This window comes from Periplaneta americana, chromosome 6, assembly GCF_040183065.1.
Source record: "Periplaneta americana isolate PAMFEO1 chromosome 6, P.americana_PAMFEO1_priV1, whole genome shotgun sequence".
In the NCBI taxonomy this organism is placed as follows: domain Eukaryota; kingdom Metazoa; phylum Arthropoda; class Insecta; order Blattodea; family Blattidae; genus Periplaneta; species Periplaneta americana.
Window position 1 is genome coordinate 36,585,716 of NC_091122.1, and position 24,542 is coordinate 36,610,257.

Consider the following 24,542-nt stretch of genomic DNA (forward strand, 5'->3'; position numbering starts at 1 on the left):
GCAATAAAACATAGACGCCTTGAAGCTCATAATGATGAATATTCTTCGGAAAGTACAGTATTATAAAAGAAAATGTGCGACACCCGTCTGCATCTCTCTCTGTTGACCCCGGGGTATGACAAATGTCTCAATTCCAGTGGGGAATATGTTAAAAAAAATAGCTCAGCAGTTGTACTTGTTCCAATAAATGTTCCCAATGAAATTGTGTTTTCTTTCTGTAAACGGCCCCAGGGAAAACATTTTCGTGCGAGATCGTGCGTATTTGCTTGTTTTCCGCACAGAACCAATACGCGGTAAGTGTGAAATACCACATTCAGTATTCCCAACGTAACACACATAACAATTTCCCTCTTCTTACCGCTTAAGCGCGACATTCATTTTACTGCTTTAGGCTTTTAACATATTATTTTTACAGACGTTTAACATAGTAATAATTATAAATTGGAAACTTACCACTGCAATTTCACCTAAATTGCAATGTTAATTATTGTTTTTAAATATTTGCATTCCTGATATAAGTAACATTAAGGAAGCCGTGAAATAATCAATAAGATTCCAGATGCCGATGTTATTACTGCAATATGTTATATAAATAATATTGTTAAAATATTAAAATGAAAAATAAATCACTACATAACCTTGCCGTTTGTTTTAAGTTCGCATTTATAGACTGGGGGACTTACATCACGGCCTGCTGGAATATAGTAAACACAGAAAACATTTTATAGCAACAATGTTGAAGAAAGATATCTTGGTTTTCCGAAGTTGTCGTCATTAAACAGAAACCAACTTGGAGATTTCATTGCAACTAATTAGAAATTCGTCTTTCAGGTACGTAATAAACGATCTTCGCACAAAATAATGTACGATACACGAGTGGTATGTTTGTTTTCATGTTCTCGGAAATTAAAAAAGCTCAACTACGTTTCGCCTTTTCAATCTTTTCCTCGAACACGAAAACGTCAACATACCGCTCTTGTAACGTATATTACTATTTACGGCTCTCGTAATTATGCTCGAATGGGTAAAATTTGCACAAGCACTTGTTTTGAAATTATTAACATGGTGGAAGAAAAAAAAAATAACTTTTTTATCTGCCCCCATGGGAATGTTTGCTTGTGAGTTATCCTGCTGTTGGAGAAAATCTTCTCCGCAAAAATAAATAAATAAATAAATAAATAAATAAATAAATTTTGAAGATCGAACAGTCATTTCCCTAGCGACTGTTACAGAAGCCCACATAGAGTCATAGACTTACATTGAAAAACCACTATTTAAAAAAAGTAATAATAAGTTCCCCTTCCCTAAGTCCTTAGAAATGGCACCAAATGGAAATATCAACAGTTCCGTCCGAGTATACATTTGTGTTACGAAGAAATCGAAATGCAAAAGTACCTCTGAAATTTTATTGTGGAATAATACATATATAATATGTTTAGGTAATTTGTTTCACATTTTTTTTAACATTGCTAGATGGGATTATAACACATGCGCGCGCAAGCTAGTCTAAAATGTTGCACTACTGGGAACCAAAACACTGACTGTCGGGAAAGCAGTAGCCTACGTTCACGACTGGTGCAAGATTTCAGATCTCGGTGTATTTATAAAACAATAAACAATTAGAAATCAGAGATATTTCACTCAACTCGCTGACTACGCGACAATTATTTTTTTCTTCTTTTTTGTTTTTGTTGATATCTCACATAGTTTATCAATCCCCTTCCCAGTCATACCATAACAGTTACATAACAAACGCATTCGATTCCCTTTCTCAAGTAATATCAGTTGAAAACAGATACATTAAACGGAATCTTGGAACAAGTTGTTTATATTTTATCTCTTCGGTTCAAAGGGCACTGATAAATAAGTTTAATTGAAGTACGCGTAACGTCAAATAGCCGAGACACTGTCGCTAAACAAGAACAGTTTGTCTCTGTGCAGTTTGCGAATTGGTTACTGTTCGACTCCTCTACGATGCAGACTCAAGTGGACCGCCCCTCAGTGCTGCTGAAGCCCCTGTCGGTGCCGGAGAAGCTCTTGATGGGGCCAGGACCATCCAACTGTCCCCCCAGAGTTCTTCACGCCATGGGATTGCCAGTGCTGGGGCACTTACACCCAGAATGCTGCGCGGTAATGTCATTACACTTACTGGTCATTTTATTTTTTGTGTGAGGAGGGTAATATGAAAGGTTTAGAGCCATAGTGGGCCAAACGCCATCTATTAAAAACAAAGACAGCAAGGGTTAAAGTTAAGCGAATGCCATAGTTTAATGAAGATTGACATATCATTTAGTTTTAATGTGCATACTTTATATTAGTTGCTATATGTTTTATTGAATTATCGTGTTCACTTAATTTCAACCGTTGTTTTCTCTGTTTTTTAATATATGGCGCTTGGCCCACTATGGCTCTGAACCCTTCATATGGCATGGATTACGGGGTGAGGGTTGGGACAAGCCCATATGCGCTTGGACCATTGATATGGGTGGCTGGCCCTATCTCTAAATTTTTACAAGGATAAGAAATGGCAGACAAATTAAGAAGAAATGCTACGGATTTTTATCGCCCTTGGCCGGGTTTGAAACCAGTACCTCAGATCATAGCAGGGTTACCATCCATCCGGCAAAAGGAGGACATGTCCTCTTTTTTAATCAGGCAGGCATTTTAAATAAGAATTTGAAATGTCCGGCATTTCGCATTTCAACTAGAATTAACAATAATATTGAATAATGTGAGATATTATACATAGAATATCTAAACAAATGGTGAAAACTTATGAAAGAATTTAACTGCTTCCAATGGTTGAAGCTGGAGCACATAAAAAAAAACATAATGTATGATGACCTATTGACATGCATTGAATTCTTACCTCTAAAAATGTCACTATTCATGATTCTAACCTATTTTATAAATTTTATTCTACAATGTGCAAAGATACGACAATCAAGTTAATTTGGACAAAGATTTAACTTCAGATAAACAATGGTCCAAATTCTTCAATTCTTATAGTTCTGCAAGCACTAAAACTTTCTCAAAACTCTTAAAAGTATATCAATTTATTTATCCCAAGTCACAATGGAAGTGCTGAGAGAGTATTTTCCCTGATATCTGCTCAATGGACAAAAGAACGAAATCGCATGCTAACGGAGACAGTCAGAGGTATCATCATGTCAAGGACAAGTCCTCTGAACAGTTCCATAGTTATTTGTTACAAGATATAAGTTTGTCTCTTCAGGCTCTTGTGCACAAAGTGGGCTCCACCGATAAGTAGGGTAGGCATACAGATGTAATACTGATCCAGCAATTAGTGAAAAAACTAAGATGAGCCATTATTTTTAGCCTTAATTTTGTTCATACCAATTTTTAAAAAGTCCTCCTTTTTTCAGCAATGTCCTCTTATTTTAGATTCCATGTCCTCCTGTAGAATTTCTTCTCTTGGTAGTCTTAGATCATAGCAAGCATGAAAATTACAGTATGCGCCAAAACAAACTACTAAAATTCTCGCTCGGCTACTGCGTATGTGTGCCTAGTAACAAGTATTTATTTATTTGCCAGAATATTTAGACATATTGTAGATTCAGTGTTGGGCTTAATCCTGCAATTATAGCTCTTACAACAGGGGAAAAAGTCTTTTTCCTGTGCATTCTTTCCATTCATATGGACTCGGATGAGCAAATGGCCTAAGTCTGAAACACGTTTCAGATGGATTTCGTGAAATGTTTCACAAACAGCCACTGAGTAGTACAATTATGTTAAAAGTTATTGACAAGTTTGGGGAAGGCATAATTTTCTGTAAAACACATTTTTCTTATCCACCTACAGCATTCAGCTGTTTTAGAATCTACGTGAACATTACGAATGTTGTATATATATATATATATATATATATATGTGTGTGTGTGTGTGTGTGTGTGTATGTGTATTGACATTCTGGCTGATATGTAGGCCTACATCTATTATCAGGCAGTATATCTTACTTGACGATATGTGTCAGAGGAAGAACAATTGTTTGTATGCATCTGAAGTCTAACTAGTATAGCCTAATATGTAGTTAATCGGCGATGTATGCAATTGAGGGGGAAAGGAATCAATGCCACAAGTGTATGACCACAACGAAAAACGCAAAATAAGGGATACTGGTATCATACACAACCAACTCCTACAGAAGGAAGAAAAATTTCTACTTCTCAACAAAGAATGAAAGTTTCATAGAAGAAATACTTCTAAAAGGCTATCCACACCTGTGGAGTAACAGCTAGCGCGTCTAGCCGCGAAACCAGGTGGTCTGGGTTCAGGGTAAGTTACCTGGTTGAGGTTTTTTCCGGGGTTTTCCCTCAACTCAATATGAGCAAATGCTGGGTAAGTATCGGTGTTGGACCCTGGATTCATTTCACTGGCAATATCACCTTCACTTCATCCAGACGCTACATAACCTGAGATGTTGGTACAGCATTGTAAAATAACCTACTACAAAAATTTTAAGGCTAAACTAATAATATTTTCTAGTTTCTTTAATATACTAGGGCATTTAATAAGTAATGGCAAAAATGCTGTAAATCAATGCTCCTAGTGGTGACCTTGAAATGTTGTATTATGTAAGACAGCAGCAATTATTTCATAAATATGCAACATTGAAAGTCTCCAAGTAACCATATTTTGTAAATACAATGATTGCTTCTGATTTGCAGCACATAATACAGCCTTAAGAAATGTTCAGTAGGTGCTCCATAAAAATCGAAGTTGCAAGAGGACAAAAATGCAACTCGGTGCTTTGTGTATTAAAAGAAGCTTATGGGAGAGAAGCCAATTTTTGTTTGTGGGTTAAATTTAATGAGTTTTATTCTTGCTTATTTATTTGCTTTTAAATTATTTTCCTACCACAATGAACTATTGCAAGATGGGCGGAAGTAAGGCATTCTCTTTCAATCAAGAGTTGACAACCAAAGAGCTTTAGATTAGTCAGTGACAGATATATCCAGAAATGATGCTGCAAATGGAGTCCGCCATCTCCCAAGGATTTGTCAATGTATTGTTGACATGGTAGGGGACTACTTATATTTGAAGTGTGTAATGGCAAAAGCAATCTAAATAAATTTAGTTTGAAACAGTAACTATACTGCCATTACTTTTCGAATGTCCTGGTATTATTATAAAAATAAAATTGTTTTACCACCAGTCTCTTACGCTGTGCCATTGATATATAAAAGTAGGAATCTACTTCAGTGATGGTGAAACATTTTTATGGAAGTTTTTCTAAGATTATGCACACCAATTCAGTTTTCGATGTATAGCAGTACAATATGAAGTTGATAACAGCCATTTTTAACTCGTGTGCTGTGAATGATCCACTGGTGTGCCATAAGAAAATAGAAATAGTTAAGGTTGCAGTAGCAAAAATTGAAAAAATAAAAGTGAAAATAGTATTAAAATAGATATCTAGTAAAAAATGAGTCCACAATAGTCAGCATTCAGTGAACATGGCACAAGTCAACATTCAGTAATCACGTTCCGTCCTAAAATCCTCAAAATTCCCTCTGGTTAGGAACTACTGGTTTAGATTATAGGAATGTGTCAAAGGATTTTAAATTATTTACCTTTAGTGTGCCATATGTTGAAAAAGATTGAAAAAATGCTGACTTAAATTGTAAGCTATAAGAGATCAAGTTCTGTAATAACAACAGTTATAGTAATGTATAATTTAAATGTGCATCACTTTTTAAGTTGTTAGGAATGCTGATACAAAATTATACTTTCAACAATGCCACTATAATCGCTCTATACTTCATAAACATTCTACGAGAAAAATATGAACATCTATTGTAACAGAAGTAAGTCTATAAAAGAATATGATTTAATTAATGATCGACAGAGTCAGTTTTTCCATCACTACACGTGTTGGTAAATGTAATGAAATACGGTATAATTAAACAATATGCATTTGTTCATGTTAAATACCGGTTTATCATTAGCATTTGTTTGGGTTTTTCGAATATTAGTTTTAACACTCCATAAATAGAACTTTCATTTCAAAACTTACCAGTAGCATCTATTAGATGCTTTATGGTTGTGCTAACAAATGGAGTTACTTGTCAACAATGTGATGCTGAAACGTGTGTTCAGATTACTGCCCAGCGACAGTCCTGATGTAGCCTATTATTTTTATATTTGTGATGATTGGTTAATTAATATTAACCCGGCACACTCAAAATCACACTCATATTCATACAAATTTCCAGACTCTAGACACCCAGGGAATTTCTCTTTTTCAAGAAAAATTCACCAAGAGCCGAGCCCGGGAATCGAACCCGGGACCTCCTGATGTGGAACCCCCTCACCTACTTTGAAATTTCCAATGGCATCCCCTATATTTTAACACTTAAATTTGAAAGAGTATTCAATTGTTTATACACTTCATTCATTTGTTCCCGCATCTTTTATTTTCTATCATTGTCTGGATATTGGGATTGTTGTTATTGTCATTTGGTTGTAGGGTGAAAACACAGTTTGTTTTGGATAATTTCCTAAATTAAATTATTGAAAATGGTTTATGTTTTCTATTCGAGGGTAACACCATTTTTAAATACCGGTAATTTAATACCAAGCACGACTATCACATTAAATGCTCAATAGTGTTTATACTTTCATTCTCTTCAGCTCTAACCAACAAAATTAACAATCCAGGTTGCCAGACGACGATAGAAAACAAAAGATGTAAGAACAAATGAATCAGATTTATAAACATTGAATAGTCTTTCAAGTTTAAGTATAAAAATATAGGGATACCATTTGAAATATCAAAGGAGGGCGAAGGGGCGAAACCTAAAATGCAATTAACACTGGTTTTAAACCTCTCCTTCAATATCTAAATTGTCATGTTTTTGTTTAAATTAAATTAAATTTAAATAAATACTGAATAGCTTTATGATACTTTTTAAATTTACCTGACTGACTAGTTTCAAAATGGTATCCTTCATTGTCCGAAGTGTTAAAAGAGTGTATTGAACAATGAATAATTAAATAAATAGTTATTTAGACTGGGAAATTTTGTCTGTAACGTCTGTCCAACAAAAGAATAAAGTGATGTAAACACGTGCACGTGATCTTGAGGTCTCTGAATTAGCAGTGACTCTTCTTTGTTGCCATGTGAACAGATAGATCTATTGGTGTTCTTTGTACAGACTGCAATGCAGAAATTTTAGACTACAATCTACGTAATGTATCATAACAAATTACAAAGCTCTGATATTTCTGTTTGTTGCAAATATATTTCACCTTCGACCCAAAACAGCAGTTTGCTTCGATAAGTCAAGAATCCAATGGCATATCTTTAGTGGAAATATGTCACGGACTTTGGGCTGGAGGATATTCGTGTAAAACGTTTGGTATATACAAGTTACTCAATATCAACTTTTTAAAACTGTCAACATTTTCATTGTATTATTTTTTTTTCGAACAAAAAAAACTGTTCAAATTGTTCCTCCATTCCTGTTTTTAAATTATTATTTTTGTACAATTTTCTGTACCATATTAATAGTGACTACAACGATAATTAAATCTTAGTTTGTTCTATTTAAAAATATTCCAATGTCCTTAAACACATGTCGATTTGTTAGGATGAGATGACACAATTCACTTCCTGTTGCTCTTTATTTAAGGTCTCAGAATGCCCCATTACATAACAATGATAAACAAAGTTTAACATTTTTTTTTGCATAATATACATGATTTCTTATGTTTTTCTGTGTACTGAACTCAAATATGCCTCAAGACTTGCATGACACCCATATATTGTTTTTCAACAATTGATGATTAGAAAACCATTTTTAGTATTATAGTGAAAACATCATCTTAAATGTAATCGATAGGCCTATACAATTTATCTATTGCAGCATGAAAAAATACATAAAATACACTCTCACCTTTGCAAGAAAAAATGTTCACTGTTTTCAGTGTAATTTGTAATACTATACTCCATTTTGGTTACTTACTTACTTACAAATGGCTTTTAAGGAACCCGGAGGTTCATTGCCGCCCTCACATAAGCCCACCATTCGACCCTATCCTGTGCAAGATTAATCCAGTCTCTATCATCATATCCCACCTCCCTCAAATCCATTTTAATATTATCCTCCCATCTACGTCTCGGCCTCCCCAAAGGTCTTTTTCCCTCCGGTCTCCCAACTAACACTCTATATGCATTTCTTGATTCGCCCATACGTGCTACATGCCCTGCCCATCTCAAACGTCTGAAAAAAAAATATATATATATATTTTAATTTAACATTACCATAATCCTTCAAACGTAATTGCTCATGCAAAAGTAAAAAATTATTTGGTATATTTGTTTTTTTAACTCTAATTTGTGACTTCCTTCATAACGTGTTATGTCACTGCAGAGTCTGAGTTTCTCTTAGGAGTTCACATTTATAAAACAGGTGGTCTCTCTCTTTGAGCAGTTTCACATTACATGTCAGATGGTCTCTAAAATATATTTTCTCTTTTTTGTGAGTAGTTCTTGCTATTTTAAAAACTGAAAGAACAAAGATAAACAATAAATTAAATTAATTTTATTTTTCTCTCAAAATTTAAGGGAAATAATTATTTTTCTTATAACTTGATACATACTTACTTACTTACTTACAAATGGCTTTTAAGGAACCTGCAGGTTCATTGCCGCCCTCACATAAGTCCGCCATTGGTCCCTATCCTGTGCAAGATTAATCCAATCTCTATCATCATATCCCACCTCCCTCAAATCCATTTTAATATTATCCTCCCATCTACGTCTCGGCCTCCCCAATGGTCTTTTTCCCTCCGGCCTCCTAACTAACACTCTATATCCATTTCTGGATTCGCTCATACGTGCTACATGCCCTGCCCATTTCAAACGTTCAAACGTATAGATTTAATGTTTCTAATTATGTCAGTTTTGCGTTGTGTAACTTTCTCCATCCTCCTGTAACTTCACCCCTTTTAGCCCCAAATATTTTCTTAAGAACCTTATTCTCAAACACCCTTAATCTCTGTTCCTCTCTCAAAGTAAGAGTCCAAGTTTCACAACCATACAGAACATGTTTCGAATATAGATTAGGCGATGTCCACTATATGTTGATTATGTTAATAACTAGATATAGGGATATTTGAGAACTGCTTCTATTTTTAATTGTCTGTTTCTTAACAATATTTTCTGTTATCTGTATTGCTAAGGCACTTGCTTTCTTCATACTATTAGTACTATTACTATTGTTACCACCACCACCACCTTCACCACCACCACCACCACCACCACCACCACCACCATCACCGTCACTGCCACTGCCACTGCCACCACCACTATCAGTATCACTACCACTCAGTAGCGGCTGGTGATCGAAATCCTCGGTGAGGCCAGATGCAACTAAGTTTAAGTGCCTCCGATAGGAAATGTTTATTCGTGATATTATTATTGTTATTATATTATTAATATTATTATTACTGTATTATTATAATTAGTATTATTATTATTAGTCTATTATTATTAGCCTACTATGTTGCCCATACCAGGATGCAATAGAAACTCGCGTTTTAAGATTATTTCTCTGTCAGAAAAATTGTCAGCGATGTCGTAGGTATCTCGTAGACTCTCTCTTTATTTAAAGCTTTCTTTTTTTCAATATTATTTCTTCTCGAAAAAGGACACTAACAATGAATTAACTACATCAGCATTGTTTCTCGCATTTGTTTCTGTTTCTCGAAATACATAACAACATTGGCCCAGATTCACTACTGTACTACGAAGTACAATAGTATAACACCCTAGCAACCTAGCTTAAGTCATAAACTAAGACATAAAGGGAGGGAATAGTGTGGGTCTCTGCCTGCCAAAGAGCTGGAATTTGTGTTATTTATGGCCTATTTAGGAAGACAAGTCGCCATTGCTATTCCCACCCCACTCTACCCTTGAGGCCAGCCCATGGATGTGAGGAGTGAAACCTGACCAGGCCACAAGGCCAGACGAACTGTGCCTCAGCTACAACGTTTTAAGCGCAAGCTCAAAGCCCGCGAAAATACAGGAAATTCAGAATCCAGACCCGGCACAAGCGATTCTGGCCTCAGGAACAAATTTTACTGCAAAACAGGTCTATATACATCACAAGCCAGACCCGGCACGAGCGATCTTGGCCTCAGGAGCAAATTTTACTACAAAACAGGTCTATATACATCACAAAGTTTTCAAATGCTTCTACAGCGATATATGCTTCATTCAAATAACTAATACATTTATAAAAACACAAAGTTTGATTTCAGCTAGGCCAAGTGACTGAGGCCCGGCCTCACTTGCCTCAGTCAACCAGCTGCCACTGCTACCACTACTGTATTATTGGTTGGTTGCTTATTGGATTGATGTAATTTTTCCATAAAATTGTTACACTTATTTTATACCTCTGATTGAGGTTCTGGCTGATATGTACATCTATTGTCAGGCAGCACATCTCACTTGACGATATGTATCAGAGGAAAAACAATTGTTTGTATGGATTTGAAGTCTGATTAGTGGAATATGTAGCTAATCGGCTATGTATCCATTGGAAAAGGAAATGAACTGAACATCTTAGTTGCCTCATAAGTGATGCCTTATTGATGTTACTTATGAGGTTCAAACCTGTCTTCGGACAGTTGACTAAACAACAAACTATATTTTAAATGATTCGTCCTTTTATTTGCTTCTGAAAGATGTGTTTTACACATGTATGTTTATTTCTATATACCCAAGTCTTTAATTTTCTATAACAATCAGTATCAGTATGCACTGCATTATGACTTCCACAAATAAATCCTTCCGTGAATGTTTATAGATCATGGATGAAGTGAAATCAGGAATACAGTACGCATTCCAGACACGGAATACCCTTACTCTGGCCGTCAGTACTTCAGGGCATGGTGGCATGGAAGCTTCCATGTGTAATCTCATCGAACCAGGAGACGTTGTGCTGATAGCGGTTCATGGCATTTGGGGAGAAAGAGCTGCTGATATGGCTCGCCGATACGGTATGATGAGATGAGACAATTTATCCCCATTTCTAAATATGTTATGTATGTGTTTATATATGTGTATGATTATGCTCTCTCTATTTATTTATATAATTCAAATTTTAGTTCATCAACTTGATTTCTCTGTTCAAAAGTAACTGCTATTGCAAATATCTTCCCATCAGTTTTGTTGCTGCCAGTAAAAATTTGTAGTTAGATGTATTTTAGTGTCTTACAGAATCATACTATGTGATATGGGATCAAGTTCTTATACAGAGATATTTAGAGATGCAGAATATGCTTAGGAACATTCAGTCTTCCGGTGGATTGCATTATAGTTTTGAAAAAAAATTCTTATTCATTATATTTTCTATTGGCTGAAGTCCTGCAATAATACATGATGCTTTTTAAGAACTAGTTCTGAAGCTAGTGAAGTTACCTGCAGTTCCTTGAACTGCATAGAAAATGTTATCATTCATAATACGATAATAGCAGTATACAAACACATGGCAAACAACAATCAAACATTTTTTTTCATATGAAATGAGCTCTTATTTGCATTTTGTACTGTAACCAATGAAAAATTTAATATGTTTCCTATGAAGTGGTGTCTAAATTAGGGTGACTAGATGTCCCGTTTTTAACGGAATTGCCCTTTTTTCAGCCTCTTGTTCCCTGTCCCGAGAAAAGTACCGTATGCTTGGGATGCCAAATGTCCCATTTTTTTTTTAAATGGCATCCCGTTTCCCTAAATTATTGTTAAAATATTTCTTTTTCTTTTATTTTTATTTAATAATCACGTAAAACACTGATTAATTGTATACTGTTTCCATCACATATCACCGTAATGAATTCAATTCCATACCGGTAATCAATCCCTCAGAACTTAGATCGATATAAAAAGGTTTTTGGTCTGAAGTTCAAAAATGTCTTCAAGTTATTTCCAAAATTGACACTAATATTTTAAAAGTGATAAGTGAAGATGACCTATTCAGTGAAGTGAATCATGTGAAGGAATATGGCGCAAAAATTGAACATTGGAAGGAGTGTGATGTTAAAATTACAGAGAGGTGGACTGAAACATTACAAATTATGAAAGTCAAAGACATTAGTTTTACAAACATAATCACATTGTACGTTTTGTGTTAGGAATACCTGGCACCAATGCATCATCAGAAAGTGTTTTTTCATTGATGAATTTAATTTGATCTGACGAAAGGAATCAGTTTTCAGTTAAAATCATAAAGACTACGTTAATCACAAAATGTCATTTCAAAAATGTGTCTTGCATGGACTTCTATAGTTTCCTGAAGGAAAAGCCAACACTTCTAGAGAAAATTCACTCATCAAAGAAATATGATGCAGATTGTACAGTTGATTTGCATGGAGAATGTTAAAATAGTTAAAAGGTAATATGAGGCAAAAATTTTGTTATGAAACAAGTTCAGAATACAATGACATGGATATGATGTAAGGTCCAATTAACCTTAAGTATTTTTAATCAGATAAGTTAACTTAATTAATCCAGACTAGTTGCAATATAAAAAATTGTCAACAATGACTTAAGCCAAGTATCCATGCTACTCTATTATGTACTTGCATAATTATTATAACCTAGTTATTGCAAACAATGTAGTATTTATTACTTTAAAATAAATAAAACTGGACCTTATTGCTCACTGACATTATATAAACACAAGTAATAATGAATGTTTAGATAAAATGTTGATTCATGTCAAGTTTAATGTGTCCCTTTTTTTTTTTTTTTGGAAATCTGGTCAACCTACTTTATAATAATAATAAATTAAGCTTCCCTTATGAAAAGGTTGCCAGATTTGACAAAGTGTATTACATATAATTTGGAAACACACCTAAAACGTAAAATGATTTACATTTGAAACGATTATGGAATTGAATATACAAAACGTCAGAAAAATTTACACCAAAGTAGCGTTTGTGCTCATTTACAGTTAAGAAAGGGATAGTAGTATCATCAGATATGTTAGAATGATTTGAATGACATATACCGCGAGAAAAATAATAGTACGGATTTATTGGCATTGATATCTAAACCAATCAATAGTCATCGGTTAAGATAACTTGAAATTTCCCCCATTTCATAAATCATTTCCCATCTATACCGCTGTTCCACTTATAATGCTTTAAGACCACAGTCTCTTGACGAGCATATTAATGGGGTTATACTGTATTTACTTTTCAGATTTTAAGCCATTTTTAATCCTTATTAACATCATCTTAAACTTCAGTTGAATTAATTTCTGTAGACAGGACCACTATTTTTTTTAGTAGAACATTTGTGAAGCCAATTATCTAATTTTGTTTTGTGACTTTCAAGTTAAGGAGTGAATTTTGTGATTGTGTGTGTCTCAGGCCAAACCAGTCTAAAATTGTGTCTATACATCATAATAAAACACAGATTTTGTTATGAAACATATACTAAGACCAAGATAAACATTTTAAAATATAATAGTCTACTTAATAAACATTTAGAACCTACACAACAGAGACCAGCATCTTGTCTCACAGATGAATGGAAGCATCTGCTGAACAAGTAATTTATTTATTTTAATCAATTTAGAAATATACGTCGAGTCACAACACGAAATTGTGTACATTTATAAACTCTTTTTCATGGCTGTCTCACACGAGATTGTTTGTTATCAGATCATACGAACACAGAGCGTAACGTTACATGAAACTTGCATTCAAAAAATAAAAATGAAATTAGGTAATACTGGAAATTTTGATGATGTGAAAAATGTCAATGTCTTTTACTAACCAAAAGTAAGATCGATAATAAAAATGAGAAGATAGTAATAATAGGAAACAAAGTTAGTAATTAATGATAATGAAGACAAATAGAAAGACACCAACAATTAAAAATGAACAACAATAATAAGGATAATGAAAATATATTTTAAAAACATACGGTAATATATTCCAACAGGTGCCAACGTTAAAACAATAGAAAAACCAGCTGGAGATAATTTCTGTCTGAGAGCAATTGAAGCTGGTCTGTCACAACACAGACCTGTGCTGTTCTTCATAACACAGGGCGAATCATCAACAGGAGTCTATCAACCACTGGAGGGACTCGGCATCCTCTGCCATAAGTATGCGTTTGTTCCTTATTTCTTTTGTTAATAATTGTGCTAAAACTGTGTACATACCAGTGGCGGCTCCTGCATATTTCTTAAGAGGAGAAAAGAAATTAACAGCACTAAATGACACCTTCTTGAATAAAACATGCTACAAATTAGCCTACATGCATACATGTAAGACCAGGTAGTGTTGGGTTGGCCTTCCCTTCTGTATAGCAATAATCTGTTCTTGTAAACTGGGTTTCCTAAATTGTCCAAAATATATTATGATTTCACTTCCATTCATTGTTGAATAATTGCACAAATTAACAATTACAAGGACATTCACAACCTCGTAGCATTTTTCGAGCACACTACAGCATCACACGTGTTGGAAGGGACTAGCTACTAACTCGTAACCGGAACCATTTTAGGGAAATGAAAATGGGAATGGGAAATACTCTGAGGAAAGCGAGAAAACTGCACCCACCCACGTGGTCTGTGTTGCCACATGTACATTTTACAAGTTCAGTATCACATATTTTTTAAGAATGTCAGTTCATTATTGTTCAAAGCTGCCGGTGGCCGATTAATTTTTTATGTTAAAAATGATGTAGTTTGGAGTACCTACTTTCAGTTTCAAATATATTTGTACAAAACTGACAACTTGGCTGTTGCCCTGTCTAGTAAACAATGAATAGAAGTGAATTTCAGGGGCCAACTACGTAAAACTACTTCCTCTTTGTTTTACATAAACCCGACTTTAACTTTCAAATATCCACGAAAGTTTCAAACCATGAATAGTAGCCTATATAAAGTGCAATGAATAATATTTTTGATTTATAATTTAAAAAAAAGGTTTACATGGTGTCTTTCATAGCGTTGCGTTAAAACTGTTTTTGTTGTGTCTCCTCCTAGATGTGTTATAGTCCGATTGAATGCAACATCGTTAGGTGGCAGCGGTAGCGAGCTTGCTGCACGACCAGTCGGTTTCTATTTCCCGCCCATGACTGATTCAGAGGAGGATCTCCTCCCTCTCCATTCATTTACTTGCTTTAAAACTCTGCTTCTTTCTCTGGCCGCTAGTGCGCTGTTGTCTATGTGTGTTAACTGCAGTAGAGGAGAAATGGAGTGCCTTTCCTCTACACAGACAATCTCGCATCTTTCTCACAGTTTTCTACAGCACATGAGCACGCGTCGTTTAAAACTCGATCAACCGAGTTTTTCTTATAGCTGTGAACTTAAAAATTATCGAATCTTCCTCGAATTTCAAGGCACATATTTTATTTGGCATTTACTTTCAAAAGAAGAAAATGTGAGGAGGACGTTCCTCCCTTCCCTCCCCCGAGGAACCGCCACTGGTACATACAATTGAATACAGGAATGAAAACAATCGTATTTATTCAATATTACAATAATAAAATAATTTACGTACCTAGCTGAAGTTAGAACAAAAATGAACGTTTTAAAGTAGTGTATTATTACACACAGCAGCAACAGTATGTATGTAATATTAATTATTAATTTTACGTGAATTACCAATATATTATCAATATGCTTATTAACTATTAGCACTGTACTAATTACAATATCATCAACGCATATGAGTTCAATATTAAGGACATTTCTCATTGTAGTAACCAGTCCTTTTCTTCTGGAGAGGAAGGTGGTGGAACTCTGTGTAGAATATGTTACAGCAGATGGGGAGACAATTACTGTTCAGTGAATGGGAATTTGTCGTTTTTGACCTCCTTTTCGTCCGGCTTTCAAGGCCTAAATGGAGTTCAATGAATAATTGTTAAAACATAATTATTACGACATTTCCCAGTTCCATAACAAAAATATAATAAAAAGGCACATTCCACCAGAAAACAGCACTGATAGTACCGGTAACTGAATTATTAAGTCTTTTATAAAATATATAATAATATAAACCCTATCCTTACTTAAGCGTAAATATAACTTAGTAAGAAAGGATATAGTCGAATTTTAAAATCGTAATCATTTTCTGAAATTAGTTGAACATATATAATCCTTTCTTGCTAAATTTTGTTTCTGGTGTTACATTACTGGCTACTGTAATCCATTCTGTTTTAAAAGTTTAATCTATGTTCAGCTTTCGAACATTTAATTTTAAAACTCTAATTTAGAATTTGTTACTTGCATTTTGCAGTGATGTCAAAAACAAGATAGGTAGGCCTACCATATACTTTCAAGCCATAAGAAATTATTTACATTTCTCATCCTATTTCTTTATGTGTATGGAAATCTTTTTTATCTATACCGGTATCCTGAACAGGTTAATAACTATCATTTTAATTTGAAAGGTGTATATAGGTAAATACTAAAACTAATACTAAAAATATTGATAAGTTTTTTTTTTTTTTTTTTTTTTTTTTTTTTTAATTTCTGCTCTATGTTGCACATGAAAAAGAATATATGTCTCTGTGTGGGCAAATTATACACTAAATTCTGTTTAAAATATTGCTACTATTACTACTATTTTGATGACTTATTCTCATCTACCGCTAACCATGCCTTTGATTTAAATACTGAAAATCTCTCATTTGCATTGTATTAAAACCTGAATTAGAAATATATGCAGTCAGTAGCCAAATTGAAAAAGATACAAAAGACAGTATTGTATTGTATTGTATTTATTCATTCCCTGTGCAATCTATTACAGATTATAAGTTCGTCATTAGATACAAACACACAATACAAACGCAAAAAATACACACACAGACACACACAAATAAGATTTCTAGTATGAATTTAATTGATTTCTAGTATGAATTTAATTTTAACACTCTTAAGTTTTCAAAGAATAGTAAAACTACCAAAAGACACAATAAATAACAAGATATATAATATATTTTCTGTTTATAAGACATTAAATACCGGTAAATAAATTAATAGAGATTGGGTAAAAACAAGATAGTCCTACATTATATTGTTTGGAGAAAAAAATTATGTGCAACAGTAATGAAGGAAGGTATTTTGCTTTATAGCTTTAATGCAAGAAATCAGTGATTTTGAACGGCATGGACTGGAGCAGAATAGTTTTTACCCTGGTTTTGAAACCTTCATAATTTAAATGTTTAATATCCCCAGGTATCTTGTTATATAATAAGATACAGTACCTGTATGAGAAGTACTGTTGAGACTTTTGGTAATAGTATGACAGTTTATATGCAAATTGTTGGCAGTTCTTGTGTTATGGTTGTGAGTTTCAGAGTTCCTTTTAAAATAGTTAAGATTCTTATGTATAAAGCAAACAGTTTCTAGGATGTAGATGCAGGGGAGTGGTAAAATATTTAATTCTTGAAAAATGTCTTTGCTTGGATTGCATATAGGAACTTGTTTTATTATTTTTATTATTTTCTTTTGAAGTTTAAATATTTTTATAGCTTCAGAGGATATTCCCTAAAGCATTACACCATATGAAAGAATGGAATGTAGGCCTACATGGGCATAGTAGACTACTTTCAAAGTTGGAAGAGATATGCTTTTCGTAAGAATTCTAATAGCATAACATAATTTGCACAGTTTTCCAGAGAGAAAGCTTACGTGTTGAGTCCAGGACAAATTCGAGTCCATCCATACTCCCAAGAATTTTGTGCACTCAACTTCTTTTATATTCTGATTGTCAATATATATTTGCAAGTTTTAATGCGTTTTATTTCGATTAAAATTAATGAAAACTGTTTTGTCGATGTTTAGATTAAGTCTGTTATGTATTAGCCACTCTTTTAATTGATTATTAGCTTCATTTATGTTATTCTGTAGGATATTCTCATTTCTACTTTTGAAAATCATATTTGTATCATCCGCAAAGAGCACTGTTTCTGAGTGGGATATATTTATTGGCAATGTGATAAAGGTTCATTACTTTAATAAAGAAATGCCCTTCTGGCCAAAAGGAATGTGAAAGAAGTTGGTGTAGATTTAGAAATGATAGAAAAATATATAATTGCATTTGCAGTACTTCTTTAGCTCAGAAATAATGTGGCTATTACTGCATTAGTATATAAGAATATGAGTTTTATAAAATTAAACAGTGCTCTTCAGGATTACATTGATATAAATCTGCACATGGTAGAGTGAAATGTCTATTAATTATGGAGTTAAGTAAAATAAAAATCTAATTGCATATAGTATCAGTTTAAGCATCTTTATATTATAAGTTCCAATATTTCATACGTAATTGTTAATTCTCGATTATTTTACCAGTGGCGTAGCGTCAATGTAAGCTAAAAAGCTTAGCTTCCCCAGTTAATAATAATTTCATAATAAACCTGCAGTTTATGGAGAAAATTATTTATTAATTTTAATAGAATTTATATTTACTGTACGCGTTAAATATTGTGATGCGGCAGCTCAGGATGATTTGTGATGCAGCAGTAAACAAGAAGCCTGCACACACCAGCTTCCAAGCAGACCGGTTTCTTCTGTGTAATCCACCCCGCAGATTTTCCATCCCTTTTAAACTACCCTAGTCGCAAGGCTCGAAAAGAAGCTAGCTTTAACATTTAAAATAAATAATTTCCGAGTTATCCCTTTTCGTCAGTTGTGTTCAGTTGAAGTGTTGGTGTGCATTGTGGCTGATATAATAAATAATGAGCGAAATAACAGTTCCTGACACTAATTTACTTGAATTTTTTAGGACAATTGTATTATCAAGACTGACTTACGAACAAAAGTGTGATTTAAAAAACAAACGACCGACTCCCTTGCTGTCAATGAAGGACACAACCAAAAGACAGATGCATACTTACGTAATGATACTAATATTGTGATTTCTCTAAGTATGACAGGGAGTGAGCTAATGTTATACGTATATGTGTCTATTTGTTAAGAGATATGCGTAAACAGTGAAATCGTATTTTATTATGTCTCATTTAAGGTCATGCCTTATTGGTGTTACTTACGAGGTTCCAACCAATCTTCGACTGCTGACTTGAAATTGACTACTATTTATTTTAAGACTGTATTTTTGTAATACGTTTTCTCATATTGCATGAAAGACAACTTGAGTTAGCTTCCCCTGCTCAAAATTTCATGCTACGCCACTGTATTTTACTATAGTTTGTTCCATTTCATTTAGACTGTTTAAATGTTTACATGTAGGTACAACTGTCTGCTAGTTGTGGATACAGTGGCTTCTCTGGGAGGAGTCCCAGTCTATATGGATCAGTGGGAGATTGATGTGCTGTATACAGGAACACAGAAAGTTCTTGGAGCCCCTCCGGGCCTTGCTCCCATCTCATTCAGTACTCGAGCTGTGTAAGTCTTATTTACATTCTTTATGAAACAAAGTAGGTACCTACAATGTTAATATCTCAATATATGACATGACACTGCAAATCTTAATAGTATCACATGAGAAATAATTTTTAGTAACAGAAAACATGTACTGTATTATTAGAATTTCTAACCAAGATATTATAGTTACTGATATCATTGGAGCGAATCATTATAATCCAATGTTGTGAACTTTTAGATCTTTTGTACTAAGCCCTCAGCGAGATGCAATCCCAATTCATACCAGCTGACTACGCTAAGGTTTGCTGTGTCCGGGTTTCAAAGCAGGTAACCCTGCTCGTCTTTATAACAGCCTCCTCCTCAAATCACCACAGAGTTATTTTTAGTATGAAGTCATACACAATTTGTGCAGTAATAAAACAAATTTTGTGCAGTAATAAAAGTTAAAAGACAACAACAGATACCAAGTGAAAGCAATAGTCTTGTATTCATGGAAATTTGCATTGTTTAAGTTACACACAGTTACAATAAACAGAAAAGTACAAGTAATGTAAACAATTGTAGCATACTTAAGCAAAACTGATGTAAGACATTGACTCGTAACAGCCAACAGTATCTTACAATTCTGGTGCCGATTTTTTTAGTAATAAAAATTGCTTTAAAAACCTCTGCATCACCAGCCAGCGATCAAGGATTGCTATGGAATGAAGCTAGGGGCAATATGATGTTGATGCCTAACATGAGGAAAAGGAATAATCCCGAGAAAAACCTCAAGTGCGACTTTGTCCACCACAAATATCACTAAATTGATTTTTCAATTAAAAATCCCAGGACTCGCCAGATCCCTCTGCCACCACATGGTTAAGATTTTGTAGTTAGACACAAGAAATATAAAAATTATAAGAGCCTCCCTGAACACTGATTAAAATAAAATATTCTATAGACCGTAATTCAATTACTGAGACTTCATTAAATTTATGATTAGGACCTAATTATAATTATTGAAAATGTACTAACAATGACAAACTGCAATGCCATTTGTGAAAATTCTTCTTCTTCATCTTTAAGGGGTAAAATCGAGGCACGTACTACACCTATTGCTGTCTTCTATTGGGACATGAAGATTCTGGGTGACTACTGGGCATGCTTTGGAAGACCACGAGTGTAAGTAACTTCAGTAACAAAATTATACTTAGGTACCGGTACTTACTTCCATATGAAAAGAAAATTATACTATATTTCGGTAATTAATGTTACTTATGTTTTTAAACTCATTAGATTATTTGGCAATTCATTTCATTTAAAGTGCCGGTACAGTACATTAATGAAGATTTCAGATGACGTTTCTTTTTAAGCAAAGTTATTTCCTAGAGAAAATGAAACAGATAATTAGAACATGTCATGGCAGCTGTGGGACTGTATATAGTAGTAGTAAAACTTAAAATACGGGTTTTTTATGATTAACCTTGGAAACTGATTACAAAATATTCAACAGAGGACAGCGAGGTCCTGTAATTAGAATATATACATACATATTAAAATACCGTGCTTCACAGAAACTAGTGATTTTCCCATACTAAGTTATTTGATATTTTGTGGAAGTTTATTGTAAAAATTGTTGCCTCTAGTGATATGCTTTTAAGACTTCTGGTAAGCCTGTGATATCAGTAATTCAAATATATGTTTCGGAATGTTCTGGTGTTATACTCATAATAGGTTGAATTTGTTTTAAAGGAACCTATATTTTGATGAATAAAGCACACTATTTCTGAAAAAAATATATGCACGGTACAGGCAAGATTTTTAGCTCTCTGAAAATTTTTATACATTCAGTCCGAATAGGAACTTGCTCAATGATTTTAAGTATTCTTTTCTGCAATTTGAGTACTTGTGTCAATTTTGGTGAAGATTCCTAAGTAATAATGCCATATAATATTGAATGAACATATCCAAAGTAGACTGATATTAAAAGTCCCATGGGTGGTATTTTCGCAAGGACTTGAAAAGCATAACATAAGCAACTCAGCTTCTCAGATGTTGTATATGCTTTTCCCATGTCAGACTGAAATCGAGCCATACACCCAAAAATTCAGTGCTTTCTACTACTTAATTATGGTTTTATTAAGTACTATGTGAATCAGATGGATATTGACTAAATGATATATAAACAGATTTAATTTAATTTATTGGTCTGACCCATTATTTTGGGTTTGCCCTACGACACAGAATAGCTCACAATAAAATTTAAAATGAAAAATTATATAAACAGGTTTCAGACAAAATTGATTAAGACATAAGAAAAAAAATAGAACCAAATATAATTTAAATTGAATGTACACCATAAAGATGCTGACGAAATATCGGTACAGAAAATTTTATTATGGTGGTGACGATGGCATCTTGAAGATCTCTCATCAGCTTGTATTTTTCCCTCCACTTTACAAAGGCTTTCGGAATGGTGCCTCTTGCTCCGAAGAAGAGACCGATAACTGTGATTTTTTCTATGTTGTATTTCGCCGATAGGTACTGAATCATGGGCTCGTAGATTTTCTTTTTCTCTTCGTTCACTTCCGATGGTTGAGTGGCTGAGATTTCAAATCTGATTGTAGGATCAATTATTTCGGCTGTCTGTTTATTTCTATTAATAGCTATGATATCGAACCTACGATTGCTTGCACCATCAGCCATATAATGAACTTCCTTGTGAATGTCTAGATATTTGGATCGAAGTGCATCTGCGATCATAGAACATTTAATTTAAGCTTATTATTTGTTAGCCACTGTTCTAGTTTTGTTGACATTCCATTAATTTTTATTTGCAAGTTCTCTTTCCTAATATTATTCAGTACTGGTAATATGTTTTTGTCGGTTGCAAATAAAACAGTTATATTTTTTTCCCTTCCGAGCTGTTATATTTAACGGGAGATCAGCACAAGATAATCATCATAAAGTGAAATTATTGACTGCAGAAATGTAGTGAGATTAAACATATCAAAATTCAAGAAATAAAACATATATTTCCTTGAACTAGGTACCACCACACGATTCCTGTAAGTCTGCTTTATGGATTACGTGAAGCACTCTCAATGTTTGTGGAAGAGGGGATAAACAAATGTATTGCTCGACATCAGACGTGTGCCAGGAGACTTCATGATGGGTTAGAAAGGCTTGGATTTGAATTGTTTGTTGAGAAGAAAGATGCCCGACTGCCTACTGTTACAACTATTAAAGTGCCAAAGGATGTTGATTGGAGACTCATTCAGGAGTACACTATGAAAAAGTAAGCCTTATGCCATTTCAATTTGATTTGTTATGTAGAAATATATTCATATATAAATTTTGACACATTAAAATACACAAAACACTTCAGTATAATAATCTGTTGCCAGACAAGTATCACATATTTATTATAAATTTAATAAAACACAAAATTTAAATAAATCCTAAAGTTAATTGCAGTTATTCTGAAAGGAACAAAAATATTTTCAACTAGCCGTACCCATACGCTCCACTGCACCCGTTAGAAATAAATATAAAGTAATTACATAATTAAAATAGGTCATTTGATCCAGGGAACATTCGTGTTTGATAGAAGGATACATCGTTTATTATGTTACTTAATTTAAATTGTATTAAAAAAATTAAAATGCGATCATTTTGATCCAGAGACCACTCATTTGGTTATAAAAATTATTTTAGGAAATACAGGAAACGAATGTACAGAATAGCCTATCAAGTTTTCTGTGTATGCACATTTTTTTAATCTTTCCTGTCCTCGATTCACTCAGAAGTTACTGTAATAACATCGTAGCATTATGTCCATCTAGAGAAACTACACTTTCCAATGGTGAATTAATAATTAATTTTACAAATTGGTTAATTTAGCTTCCGATATTACTTCATACAAACATAGAAACATTCTCTGTAGGCTATGTTTCATAGCTTTCGATTGTTGTTGTCCAAGGTCCCTTATAGACGAAGTCATTTTTTTTTATTTCATTACACCGACTTAGATGGTGTTGTTATTGTCATTTTGAAACTCATTTATCTCATTAAATATCAGTTCTATCAAAATTTTGCATAGAATAAAACTTACAGGAAATTATTTTTAAAGAAACTTTTATTATTTAATATTTTTCATGAAAATTAACGGTAATAAGGGAGATATTTCGATTTATTTCATTCAAGCCCCCTTATAACCCCCCTTTTAAATAAAATATTTTGAATGCCATATAACCTAAATTCTAAGTTACAACGAACTTAATTTATATTCCAATTTTCATATAAATCGGTTCAGCCATTATCACGTGAAAAGGTAACAAACATCCAGACAGACAGACAGACGTACAAACAAAAATTTCAAAAAAGCGATTTTCGGTTTCAGGGCGGTTAATTACATATGTTAGGATCAATTATTTTTGGAAAATCGAAAATTACCAGAAAAATTTCGGCTACAGATTTATTATTAGTATAGATTACACAACATTGGCTATTTGAGCAAATTGAATGAATTTTTCATAATATTACGTATTGAAGGATTGAATTTGTTAATCATTTGATTGTATGTTCTATTTTTAGACATCGTGTCGAGATCTCAGGAGGACTGGGGCCTACAGTTGGTAAGGTAATGCGTATTGGCGTAATGGGTTACAATGCTACTCCTGAGAAGGTGGATCTGACAGTAAAAGCTGTTGGAGAAGGACTTGATTATGCGAGGAGACCACAGTTTGCCAAACTGTAATTTATTAACGACATTAGTTTCACTTACATTTAAAAGGTGTAATTTTTTAGTTCTTTTACTCATATTAAAGCTGCAGATTGAAGAAATTGTTACTTATGTCATTGTTCATCATGATAAGAATATAAAATGGTCAATGTTTGTAATAGAGACTGCTATTAAATGCTTCAATGACAATTTTTATGGTATGAGACTAAACCTATTTCTATATAAATTATTTTTAATACGTACATTCTTAAGTTAGATGCCATGGAACTACTCTGCAGCACATATAAGGATCACCTTCAAATTTATACAGATGGATCTCTAAATCCTAATAATGGGACATCAGGAGGAGGGTATTATATTCCAAAATATCAAGAAAGTTATTTCATACCATGTTCATCCTCCTCCAGTCTTGACACTGAATTGCTAGCTATTGATGCTGC

General features: G+C 33.6%; 1 protein-coding gene across 1 annotated transcript; it reads left to right on the plus strand.

Annotated features, from left to right (window-relative positions):
• Nucleotides 1-1,807: 1,807 nt before the first annotated feature.
• Agxt (Alanine-glyoxylate aminotransferase) lies at nt 1,808-24,291 on the plus strand. The gene is made up of 7 exons (XM_069827869.1): nt 1,808-2,130; nt 10,836-11,028; nt 13,979-14,144; nt 19,242-19,397; nt 20,445-20,540; nt 22,408-22,656; nt 23,955-24,291. Exons 1-7 carry the CDS (start codon nt 1,975-1,977, stop codon nt 24,115-24,117), a joined length of 1,179 nt encoding a protein of 392 aa, XP_069683970.1. The 5' UTR covers nt 1,808-1,974; the 3' UTR covers nt 24,118-24,291.
• Nucleotides 24,292-24,542: the final 251 nt, after the last annotated feature.

Coding starts and splice junctions, on each gene's coding strand:
- Agxt (XM_069827869.1), top strand. CDS start 1,975: ATGCAGACTCAAGTGGACCGCCCCTCAGTGCTGCTGAAGCCCCTGTCG. Junction 19,398..20,444: donor TCATTCAGTACTCGAGCTGT/GTAAGTCTTATT, acceptor TTCATCTTTAAG/GGGTAAAATCGAGGCACGTA. Junction 20,541..22,407: donor TGCTTTGGAAGACCACGAGT/GTAAGTAACTTC, acceptor TCCTTGAACTAG/GTACCACCACACGATTCCTG.